The sequence below is a fragment of the Globicephala melas genome, chromosome 8, assembly GCF_963455315.2.
Source record: "Globicephala melas chromosome 8, mGloMel1.2, whole genome shotgun sequence".
Lineage (NCBI taxonomy): Eukaryota > Metazoa > Chordata > Mammalia > Artiodactyla > Delphinidae > Globicephala > Globicephala melas.
The window spans coordinates 25,523,867-25,536,862 of NC_083321.1; the positions used below are offsets into that span (position 1 = coordinate 25,523,867).

At 35.2% G+C, this 12,996-nt stretch overlaps 1 protein-coding gene across 1 annotated transcript in view; it reads left to right on the top strand.

The window, feature by feature from the left end:
• The window catches only part of CCDC73 (coiled-coil domain containing 73), a 105,510-nt gene that overhangs the window by 88,702 nt on the left and 3,812 nt on the right, over positions 1-12,996 (top strand). The window contains exons 14-16 of the mRNA XM_030864802.2: positions 5,196-5,373; positions 6,465-7,970; positions 11,005-11,138. Coding sequence (XP_030720662.2) covers positions 5,196-5,373; positions 6,465-7,970; positions 11,005-11,138 — 1,818 coding nt within the window. The remainder of the gene's footprint in view (positions 1-5,195; positions 5,374-6,464; positions 7,971-11,004; positions 11,139-12,996) is intronic.

The following is a 12,996-nucleotide window of genomic DNA, read 5'->3' on the forward strand; positions in this document are numbered from 1 at the left end:
AGAATGTTTTTATAAATGTCAGGTCAGTTTGGTTGATAATGTTGTTCAAGTCTTCTCTATCCTTACTGATTTTTTTGTGTACTTGTTCTATCAATTAGTGGGAAATCTTTAATTATAACTGTGAATTTGTATTTCTCTTTTCAGTTCTGTCAGTTTTTGCTTCATGTGTGTTTAAGCCCTGTTATTAGGTGTATACACAGTTATAGTTATGATGACTTCCCGATTAATTGACCTTTTTATCATTATGAAATGTCCATCCCTATCCTAGTAATATTATTCTGTCTGATATTAATATAGCTGTTCCATCTTTTATGATTAGTGTTTGCTTTTTTCACCTTACTTGTGTATGAGGGGTAGACCTCACACAGCAAGACATTTTTGAGCTGAGTTGTTAAAAATAACTAAGAATTTTCCAGATAGAGATTTAAATTAGATGGAATAAAGTGAGCAAAGAATCAGAAAAGTGAAATATTGTTATTCAATATGTAAACTAGGTGTTGGTTAGCAAGGCAGTAAGTAGCAGGATAAGAGGTTGAAAAGATAGGCAGAAGACTGACTGTAGAGGGCTATATAGTCCATTCATAGAAATTTGTTCTTGACACTACCATTTGGGGGCTTTTAAACAAGGGGTAAAGTGCTTAGATTACTTTTTTGAAATGTCATTTTGGTGATGATGTGGGTAGACAGGGGGACAAAGCTAAAGGCATGCATTCCAACTTGGAGAATACTGTAATAGTCCAGGCCAGAGATATTGATTGTCATTTTAATATTCATAGCTATAACATAGCTTGAGAGCTATAAATAGCAAGTAATTCCTACATCTGATTGATTATAGAAATGAATATAGACTTGCATTCATAAAAAGTTGATCAGCATTCATTCACTTTCATACTGAAAATAACGTATTCAATCAGCTTATAAATCATGTTTTTATTTTAAGAAATGTAGACGATATAGATACTTTAAAATAAGAAAGTGAAGATCACCCATAACCCCACCATCCAGAAATAGTGATTGTTAAAATTATGGTATATGACTTCCAGAGTTTTTCTATGTGTGTGTTTGTATAGAAACAGACACACATAGGTATTCATATATATGCATTTTTTAAAAACTAAAATAAATCATACTTTCTCTGATGTTTTGTAGACCACTTTTATTTAGAATTTTCTTTTATTGTGGTAAAAAATATATAACATAAAATTTGCCATTTTAAAGTGGTTAAACTTAAAATTACAATTCAGTTGTACTAATTATGATTTAGTGGAATTAATTACAACTACAATGTTTTGAAATCATCACCACTATCTATTTCCAAAACTTGCATCATCCCAGACAGAAATTGTGTAACCATAAATCAATAACTTCTGATTTTCCCCTCTCCCCAGGTAACCTCTAATCTACTTTCTGACTCTATGAATTTGTCTATTCTATATTTTTTATATAAATAGAATTGTACAATATTTGTCCTCTTTGTCTGGCTTCTTTCATTTAGATGATGTTTTCAAAGTTCACCGATGTTGTAGCACTTCATTCCTTTTTATGGCAGAATAATATTCCATTGTATGGATACACTACATTTTGTGTGTCCATTCTTCTGTTTTGGTTTATTTAAAAAATAAATTTATTTATTTAATTTATTTATTTTTGGCTGTGTTGGGTCTTCATTGCTACGTGCGGGCTTTCTCTAGTTGCGGTGAGCAGGGGCTACTCTTTGTTGTGGTGCACGGGCTTCTCATTGTGGTATCTTCTCTTGTTGCAGAGCACAGGCTGTAGGTGCGCAGGCTTCAGTAGTTGCAGTGCACGGGCTCAGTAGTTGTGGGTCGCGGGCTCTAGAGCACAGGCTCAGTAGTTGTGGCACACAGGCTTAGTTGCTCCGTGGCATGTGGGATCTTCCTGGACCAGGGCTCAAACCCATGTCCCCTGCACTGGCAGGCAGATTCTTAACCACTGCATCACCAGGGAAGCCCCATTCTTCTGCTGATGGACACTTGGGCTTTCACCTTTTGGCTGTTGTGAACATTAGCATACAACTATCTGTTTGAATCTCTGCTTTTAATTTTTGGAAGGTATATACTGAGGAGTGGCACCAAGTGATTCCCACCTCCTGGTGTTCATGTTTCTTTGTAATACCCTCCACTGTGTGTGAGTTGGATTTAGTAACTTGCTTCTAGTTAATAGACTATAGCAGAAGTGATGCAATGTTACAATTCTTCTGAGATTAGGTTACAAGAAGACTGTGGTTTCTGTGAGAGCGTGGGTGAACACGCTCTCTGTCTGTCAGTCTGTGTCTGTCTCTCCGCCTCTCTTTCTGAGCCGTGTAAAGAAGTCCCAGCTATCCTGCCAGAGAGGCCACATAGTGAAGAGGGGCTCTGGAGGATGAAAGGCCACATAAAAGAGAACTGAGGCACTCCTCCACCCAACAGCCCCCACAGCTGCTAGCCACGGGAGTGAGCCTTCTTAGAAACAGAACCTCCAGCTCCAGTTAAAATTTCAGACGACAGACAGCTTGACTAGACCCTCATGAGAGACCCGGGTCAGAACCATCAAGCCAAGCCATTCCTAAATTCCTGACCCATCAAAACTATGGGATAATAAATGTTTGCTGTTATAAACCACCAAATTTGAGGTATTTGTTATACAGCAGTGGATAACTCTTAAAATGGTTGACCCCAGAACAACTCCAGGGTTAGGGGCACCACCTCTCAGAGCAGTCAAACATCTGTGTATAACATATAGTTGACCCTTCATATACGCGGTTCCTCCATATCGATGGTTCAGCATCCACAGTTTCAACCAACTGCAGATGTGTAGTGCTGTAGTATTTACTATTGAAGAAAACCTGTGTATAACTGGACCTGTGCGGTTCAAAGCCATGTTCAAGGGTCAACTCTGTAAGTATCCTTCTAGGGTTTCACAGTTAATAGGTACTGAAACAGGATTTGAACCTATATTTATCCAACTCCAAAGCTCCTGGTAACCACCATACTATTTTTCTCCATCTCCTTTGCAAACTCCTCCTTTGCAAGGTTCCCTTCCCCTGCCTCTCCCTTGGGGATTTTCATTAGCATTTTATTCTTTATTCTCTTTCTTCTTAAAATATACTTTTTTTTTTTTTTTTTTTTTTTTTTGCGGTACACGGGCCTCTCCCGTTGCGGACACGCAGGCTCAGCGGCCATGGCTCACGGACCCAGCCACTCCGCGGCATGTGGGATCTTCCCGGACCGGGGCACAAACCCGTGTCCCCTGCATCGGCAGGCGGACTCTCAACCACTGCGCCACCAAGGAAGCCCTTAAAATATACTCTTAATCAGTCTTATCAACTTGTATGTCTTCAGCTGCCCGCTATCTGCCAGAAATTTTCAAATCTACATTTCCAGCTCAGTTTTCTCTTAAAAGTTCCAGTTCTATACATCTAAATGTTCATTAGACATCTCCCACCTTTTTGTCTTACTAACTCTTCAAACTCGAGAGATTTAAAAGAAAATTTTTTAATTATTTTTTTAATTTTTTGGCTGCATTGGGTCTTTGATGCCGTAAGCGGGCTTTTCTCTAGTTGCGGTGAGCAGGGGCTACTCCACCTTGCAGTGCGTGGGATTCTCATTGCAGTGGCTTCTCTTGTTGCAGAGCATGGGTCCTAGGGTCGTGAGCTTCGGTAGTTGTGGTGTGTGGGCTCAGTAGTTTGTGGCTCATGGGCTCTAGAGCGCAGGCTCAGTAGTTGTGGTGCACAGGCTCAGTTGCTCCGTGGCCATGTGGGATATTCCCGGACCAGGGATGGAACCCGTGTGCCCTGCATTGGCAGGCAGATTCTTAACCACTGCGCCTCCAGGGAAGTCCCATCAAGAGATTTAAAATGAACTCGTGATATTTCTCTAAACCTCCTACTCCTGTTTTCTAGCTCAGTAAATAACACCCATCCATCACCTAGGTACCTAATCCAAACTCTGCAAATCAGTCTCGACTCTCCTCTCAGTTTTCATAACCAATCATTCAACAGTTGATATTAGCTTAATAAATAATTCATGAATCTATTCAGGCTTTTCATCTTTGCTGATATCACCTGGACTACTGTGGCATTCTTATGACGCATCTCTCTGCCTCTTGTTGTTTCCCCTTAATTCAGTGTTTTTCAGACTTCTAAGTGCAGCCTGTTAGTGGTACATGGAAATCAGTCTGGTGGTTTCGTGACTGGCATTCCTTTAGAAATGAAATAAAATAATGTAACATAGAAAACATTAGAATGTATCTCATTGAGTTGGTGTTACTTGGTATGCTCATTGTGTTGTAAAACATATTTATTTCTTATTGCAGGTTTTAAACAGTGAAGTTTGGAAAACATTAATCCATTCTTTATACTGCAGCCAGAATGGTCTTTCCAATCAGCTCATATTAATCACCTTGCCTAAATCCTTCAGTGACTTCTCATTGACTTCCTGGTAGAGTTAGAACTCCTTAGTATGCTATATTGGGCCCTTAATGACCTAGGCCTAGTTCAAGCCTCATTTCTCTCCATTCTTCTCCCAGCATCTAAGCTCAAGCTGAAGTAAATCCCAAGTAGTTCCACGAAGTAAAACTACATGAAGAGACTATAATTTTGTTTGCTTTTAACATCTGTGAATGCCATTTGTTCTCCCTGGAGTGCCTGCTTATCCCCATCTATATTAAAATTGGCTGTCATTTCTTTTACTATCTTCCCCAGTGGACCATAAGTTTTTTGAGGATAGGGACTATATTTTGTTCATCATTGTATCCCAAAGCCTAGTGCAGTGCTTCCATGTAATATGTGCTCAATATTTAGGGGGAATAAAAAGATGTTGAATTGATTCACTATTTTAAAGATACATAAAAATACCAAACACTCAAAACAATTTGCCTGCCATGACTACTTTGCTTTTAATAAAGGAGTAGTTCTTAATATGGTATTATATAATAATGTGGAATGCATGTTTGAAAACATCTAAGGCTCTCCATTTTATTTAACTATGATAGACTATACAAAATGAACTTACAGTGATCTTGTTACAAAGAACAGTATATTAAATTTAGTCAAAAAATCAATTGGCTTTCAAATAGAAATTGCTGGATGGTTGAACTGAAATATAGATTCCACTTTCATTAGCAAAGTTTGTTCAAATGTTTTATACTTTTTAACAGTCTGTTTTTACATTAAAGGAAACTTTTCTATTTTACACTAGAACCTTCCAGAAGTAAATACTGAAATGTCAGTGGAAAAATCAGAAAACACTATCATACAGAAATATAATTCCAGGCAAGAAGTAAGGGAAGAAAATACTGAGAGTTGTTGTTTAGACACTGAATACAGAGAAAAGGAGGAAAAGAAAGAAGCCCCATTTATAGAAGAAATCACTATAGGTGATGAAGGTAACCTAAGGTTACATTGATATTTTCTAATTTTTATATTGATCATTTTAGGGGAATATAAGTTACAGTCTTTGCTTTGAGGACCTAGTAGTATAATTGGAGAAATACTTTTCCATTTGTATGTGTCTTAACAAAAGTACTTGTATGTCTTTTGAGCTATTCTTCAATAGAGTCAATATTAGGGAGAAAAATACATTTTTGCTTTCCCTTCTCATCACTTATTCATTGGCTTTTTGCATTCTGGTTTCTGCCTTCACTGATTTGCCAAGAATGAGCTACCAATAACCTTTTGATGACCAGACTCCAGAGCACTTTTCTTAGTTCAAATGACCTTTCTGTAACCATTGAAAATTTGACTGATTCGTCCATATTGAAAAAGAGTGGTTTAAAGAAGGTAGTTTGAAGTTTGTTCAAACCTAGGCTGAACAACCACTTGGTGGAGATGTTGTAGAGAGAATGATGGATTAAAAAGACCCTTCATGCCCTAAATTTGTAGTCCAGATTATTGTAACTATACTGAAATTTTGAAATCTATGGTTAAAACCCAGATGAATAAAATTAATATCTTAAGTAGATATTCTATATATTTTGCCCAAAAGTATTCCAAATTTTAAAAATATTTACAAGGTAGTGAGTAAGAAAGTGATGATTATTAGTCTTGAAGAAACCAGCTAGCAATTTCTGCATCTATGTAGTAAGAGAAATTACAATATGACCGTTAGAGTAAATTAATTTTTATCTAATCAGCTGTGTGTTTATATGGAATTGTACCATATGCCCAAAAGGAAGCAACAGACTAGAGAAATAACCTTTTTGTAATGCCCTCAACTTAACTTTTTTAAACCAAAAATACTTTTGCTGTTATGAAATAAAAATTTAGTGTGAATAGAGTCGAACATTTTAGCATGCTTATTAAAGGGAACTCAATATTTATATAAAATTGGTGTCATTATGTTTGTGTAATAGCTTGCCAGTGAAATATTTAAAGCTAAATATGTTTTTATAAAAATAGTTAACATGCATTTTATAAAAGCAGGCTTTTGTGTATAACCCAAAAATTTACTGTGTTCTCATTATAACAGACTTACAACCTTTTGAAAAAAGCCCCAAGAAGAAAATTAATACTATTGTACCTCAGAATGAAAATCAAAGTGAAATCTCCCTAAGCAAAACCCTCAGCATAGAAAAAGAATTAATCAGTCAAGGACAAACCTTGGATGTTACTGACTTTACAAAAGTGGTTACTACAGAAATACAAGACAAGGTGGACTTGGAAAAAGATAATGGGTGTACAGAATTTAAATCACCAAATATTTCTTTTTTAGTGGCAGATATATCAATAGAAAGAGAAAAGATACATCCAGAAAGAACTGAAGGATTAGATCATCACCATGCAGATGTACACCTGGGGGTTGAAAATAACAGAACATCATTTAACAGTATTTTAGATGAGATGGCTTGCAATACAAATCGTGAAAAAGATGTTTCTGAAGATGAACCATTCAAACAACAATTCAGATTGCTTCCAGGGACTCAAGAAAATGACACGGAGAAGGAAATTACAAATAGTTGCCAAACCAAAGCAGATTTGGATTCATCTCTAGATGTAAAAAGGAATCTTGTCCAGTGTCAGAAATACAATTTACCGGATTCAAGGAATGTTATGTTAGATGATAAACAATGTAAAATAAGACAAATACAACTGTTAAATAAAAAAAGTGAATGTAGCGTATTGCCATTTAAAGAAATTTCAGATTTTCGGCAAGTTGGTGATGATACTTCAGAGCAACCTGAACTAACTATTCCCTGTGATATAGCAATCAACCGCCCCATTTCTTCTGCTGTTTTCAGTGACAATTTGAACGTACTTTTAAAGAATTCAGATAAAAATGTTAATATTATGCCTGTGTTGGTGACACCCAACTCAAGCCCTGTGAAAAGAACTATATATAGGAAAAATGTGAATGATATGCATAACAGTCAAGTTAAGAACTGTTTGGGGTATCTAGAAGACAATGTGACTGTTTCCCATCTTCAGACTAACAATGAGAATGTAGATGCTTCACAAGCCAAAGATATGAAAACTGCTATTCATGTGAAAACTTCCACAGAAATACAGTTTTCCAGTAAAGAGAGTCAGATTGATGAGAATCAGAGAACTGAAGTAAAAAAAAATGACCTCTTCCCTAATGAAAGACAGCATACATTGTTAAATAGTACAGAGAAAACAGAGTCATTAAATGACATTGTTTCAGGAAAAATTTACAGTGAAGGACAGCTGGAAGAATCATGTCCATTTCACATAAAGCCATCTGGAGATTTAGTAAACAGAAGTGGAAGGTCAGCCTTTGATCTTTCAACTTCAGATAAAAAAACTGAGAAAACTCTAGTATATGTGAATTTTTTAGACCCCAGTTCCTGGCCAAAAGTAAATCAAATTGAAAGTCAAACAGTGAGCACTTCAACATCTAGCATTCCTTTGTTGCTGAAGAAGAGACCAATAGGTCTATTAGAAAACAAAAAGATGGTTTCGTTGACACCTTGTAAAAATGTTGGTGTGGATGATGACGGGAAGGATAGCGGACCAGGTAAGAAAATAAGGGTTATGTTTTAATTCTTTTAAAATTTGTATTTCTACTTATTGGTAAAAATTTTTCAGATTGTTTAAAATGAAAATTTATTTATATTACTATATATATAAGTATTTTTTTTGCCTAAACCTAAAAGACTCCTTATATGTATTGATATATATGTAAAAGTAGGAAAAGTTTTATTTAAATGGAAGTGGACTTATTTTCACCTAAATCTGAGCCAGTATTATCAACATGTACAGAGGTCAATTGCATTTTGGAAATTAAAAAAAAAAATCCTTTCATTATCAAAGAACTGAAAATAGCAAAAACAGCCACAAGTCTGGGTCATTAATTTTAAATTAGGAACATCTACCTAATCCAAGTCTCTTTTTTTACTTTCTAGAGCAAATGCAGTGAAGTTGTTGATACGGCTTCTGCCAATGTTATGTTTACTCCTTTTCTTTCTATACTAAAAAAAAAACCCCAAAAAACATACCCAAAAAAACCCAAACTTCCTTCTCTCAGAACTATGTTTTAGTTTCTCTCCTATGTTGTCACTTTCTTCTCCCAATTTTTTCCCTCTTTCCTTAATTTTTCTATTTTTATCTGTCCCTTCACCAGCACCACAAATCTAGCTTTGTTCTTTTATTTTGCAAGTAATAGTGAGGTGTAACATTAATACCTTTCATATCATTGATATTTATCACTGTTTGAAACACTTTAAATTGAATCCCTTAATAATTATATGCCTGTATTAATATATTCAAATATTAAATAGTTCAGATAGTGGAGACTGTTTTACTCTTTCAAACCACCACATGAAATAACAATGTGCAAGTTTTGCTTTAAAAATCCTCCAGGAAAAGGGAGCTCTCTTGCACTGTTGGTGGGAGTGTAAATTCATACAGCCACTATGGAGAATAGTATGGAGGTTCCTTAAAAAACTAAAAATAGAACTACCATATGACCCAGCAGTCCCACTACCGGGCATATACCCTGAGAAAACCATAATTCAAAAAGAGTCATGTACCACAATGGTCATTGCAGCACTATTTACAATAGCCAGGACATGGAAGCAACCTAAGTGTCCATCAACAGATGAATGGATAAAGATGTGGCATATATATACAATGGAATATTACTCAGCCATAAAAATAAACAAAACTGAGTTATTTGTAGTGAGGTGGATGGATACAGAGTGAAGTAAGTCAGAAAGAGAAAAACAAATACCGTATGCTAACACATATGTATGGAATCTAAAAAAAAAAAAAAAAGGTTCTGAAGAACCTAGGGGCAGGACAGGAATAAAGATGCAGACATAGATAATGGACTTGAGGACACGGGGAGGGGGAAGGGTAAGCTGAGACGAAGTGAAAGAGTGGCATGGACATATATACACTACCAAACGTAAGATAGCTAGTAGGAAGCAGCCACATAGCACAGGGAGATCAGCTTGGTGCTTTGTGTCCACCTAGAGGGGTGGGATAGGGAGAGTGGGAGGGAGACGCAAGAGGGAGGAGATATGGGGATATATGTATATGTATAGCAGATACACTTTGTTATACAGCAGCAACTAACAACAATATAAAGCAATTATACTCCAATAAAGATGTTAAAAAAAAACACCAAAGTATAGGAAACTTGGTAAGTTATAACAAAAGAATCTTAAATGGATTGCAGTTTACCTAAAACTTAGATCATTATTAAAATAATCAGAAACAAGATTATAAAACAATTTTTTTAATCCTCCAGAATTAAAAAAAAATAGGGAGAGAGGTAAATGGATGAAATACGTGACTTAATATTGAAGTACTGAAGGTGGGTGATGAGTACATTGATGTTCATATCCTTCATTGTCGTGTATTTGAAAATTTTAATATTGAAGATATTTTAACATAGAGATATACTACATAACATATATAGGTGCTGTATAAATGTAACTTAAAAATAACTATTGTTTAAGAAGTATGATCATGATAAAAATATGTTTATTTTGCTAATAGCAATCTCATAGTTAAAGTTGTTAAGGTTGTCGTAGACAGTCTTAGATTTTACGGGAACTTTGCCTGTTTAACAATACGTGTCTAGACCCAGTGAAGAAATATGGATTACAAGGAAAGCTTTGCATGGCCTTCTGACTTAACAGGCTTCTTTTAAAAAGGAAATTGAGAAAATTTTAAAAAGAAAATGTGGGAATTAAAAGCAAAATAAGTATATCTTGTTTACTGGCATGAGTGGAGAAGTAATATAGGGGAAAATAGAAAACACCAAAACACTGTAAAATCTCACCTCACAAACTGTAATTTTCCTGATATAATAAAATGTATTAAACTTCAGATTCCATTAATTTTGTCTGTCAAATGCTGTGGTTAGTTTAATGCTGTTAGTCAATGGACTGGTCTAACATTTACCATTTTCTCACAAGTCCTTCTAAATTAAATCTCAATCATATAAATTAGGATGGAAGGAGAGATGACTAAAATTCTATAGAAATTCAACTTGTAAAATACTCAGACTTATAAAAGATACTCCTAAATATCTTTTAACCTTACATGTTTCTCTAAATCATTGTTATCTATTTATTAAAGCCCAATGACCCCCTACTAGACAGCCCTTTGTTGGATTTTTTATCATGGCCAATTTCTTTTTAAATATATTTTACAAATCTGACTTTCAGTTGGTTCAGACTTTTCCCTTTGAATTGGTAAGATGTTCACTATATAAATGTTTATATGTGTAGTCAGTGCAGTAACCAGGGGAATAAGGATAACATTTTAAGGTATGTTATATTGCTTTAGAAGATATTCATACCATGTCACTAATTTTAATGTGAAATCAGCAGGTTTTAGAAAGTAGCAATAAAAAAATTGTTTTCTGAAATGAAATACCTAATGTAAGGGCAAACCCTATGGAAACCAGTGTTCAAACTGAGAAGAAAATAGAAATTGTTACTTTTTAAATACAAAGCATAGGATCAGAAAAAAGTTTAGTCACTAAAATGAGTGCCTGGAGAATAAAATTTAGTTGTCATTTCCTTTTTGTCAACCAGATAGTACCAGCATTAACAGAGTTGCTGACATTTTGAATAACTCGAGTATTCATCCAGATCCCAGGAGAGAGCCCAGTGAAGAGAGGAATGCAATTGCAAAGACTTTTTGTGATTCTTCTTTTCCCACAGAACACGTAAGTCAATTAAAAATATTGCGGAGCAGACCTTAGTGAGCTAATTCTACAGATATGTGTAGAACTGTGTGCATCTGGATGCTTTAAGACCTAACTGATCTTCAAAATAATATCAAGAGGGCAACATGGCACCATTTTTCACAATTAAGTTTGATGGAAAACAGCAGGAAAAAGTCACAGTGTATAAATCAAATAGATATAATCCAGCCTGTTTTGGGAAGGAGAGTGTGAGGTAGTGTATTAAGTACTTATATTTTTTAGTCACCTAAGTTTAGGAATAGTGGCATTTGAGCATTTATTTATTTATTTAAACTATTAAAAAAATAGTTCACTCATTTGAGCATTTAAAATTTTAATAAAAGATGCCTTAAATAATCTAATCAATAGAGTTCAGTTGTTTTTAATAGTGCTTAAGTTAATTTATATTATTTTGGGAAACTGACTATTGCAAAGGAAGAATTTGTCTACTTTAAATTAATTCAATTAAAACACAGTATGTGAAAGGATCAAATATTCATAAATATATCAAGTATGGATATAAATATTAAGCAAAGTATTTGTAGAGATTATTTGGCTCCAAGAGTCCATTTATCATATGAAAAGCAAGTAACTACAACTGACAGATTTTTTTTTTGGAAAATCTGTAAGTTTTTTAACTTAGTGTGCAAAACTTTAGTGCAAAAAAGACTGTATTAAAAAAAAAAGGCTGTTATTTTTCAAAATCTAAAAAACAATTACAGGTATAACTGCTAAAAGGTAACCTAAAAAGTTTAGGAAAAATGACAAAAAAAACAACTGCATAGTCACTGTATATTTTAAATTTTAGAGATGCACATTAAACAACTTTTCCTTTAGCACATCTAAAGTGAAAATTATAATACTAACACAGCCTTAACAAGTAATAGGTTCTAACAGTACATTTAATTTCCATTTTTAAATTGGAGAAACCTCAAGATAGCATAACTCTCCCTTTGGGAAAGTTGAAACTAAAATCAGGATCTACCTTTTCCACCTTTGCATAACTGAGCTCAAAAACAAATCGTTTCAGCTTGATGTTCAAGTGTACAATCTTTAAACTATGGTAACTAAAGCGCAGTGGGCCGGGCACTGGGAAATCTAAGTTCTTACCTTGGCTAATTGGACAAGTCATAGAATCAAAGCAAAAGCAAAAAGAAGCTTGAGTATCAAAGCTAGACACCCATTCTAATTGGGTTGAATACTTAATACTTCTAATTGTCCTGTTTCAAACAGTTTAAGGGTATGATGGAACATTTCACATCTCCCTTTCAAGCCCATTTTTATAATAAACCCAATAGGGAAGTTCTTTGTATCTGATTCCTAATGCCTTTTCTGTTAATTAATGTTAAGAATTTATATTTATAGAATTTAAAACTCTTTTGTAGAAGTATTCCCACAACAGTCCTACATCTTTAAAAACAGATGAGGCAGGGCTTCTCTGGTGGCGCAGTGGGACGCAGGGGACGCGGGTTCATGACCCGGTCCGGGAGGATCCCTCATGCTGCGGAGCGGCTGGGCCCGTGGGCCATGGCCGCTGAGCCTGCGCATCTGGAGCCTGTGCTCTGCAACGGGAGAGGCCACAACATTGAGAGGCCCGCATACCACAAAAAAAAAAACCAAAAAACAGATGAGGCAGTGACACAAATGTGAAGTAATTTTCCAAACTCAGTAATTTTCCAAAGTCATTAGGAACACAGTCTGCAGTGGACTTTGACTAGGTATCTTGGCTCTTAGTTGCATGCTACATAACCTTCTCAATTTTCATAATATAAAAAATTTCTTCTCAAAATACTGGTGTATGTAAAACACTAAATGTCTGTTTAGCTAAGTGATTATCACT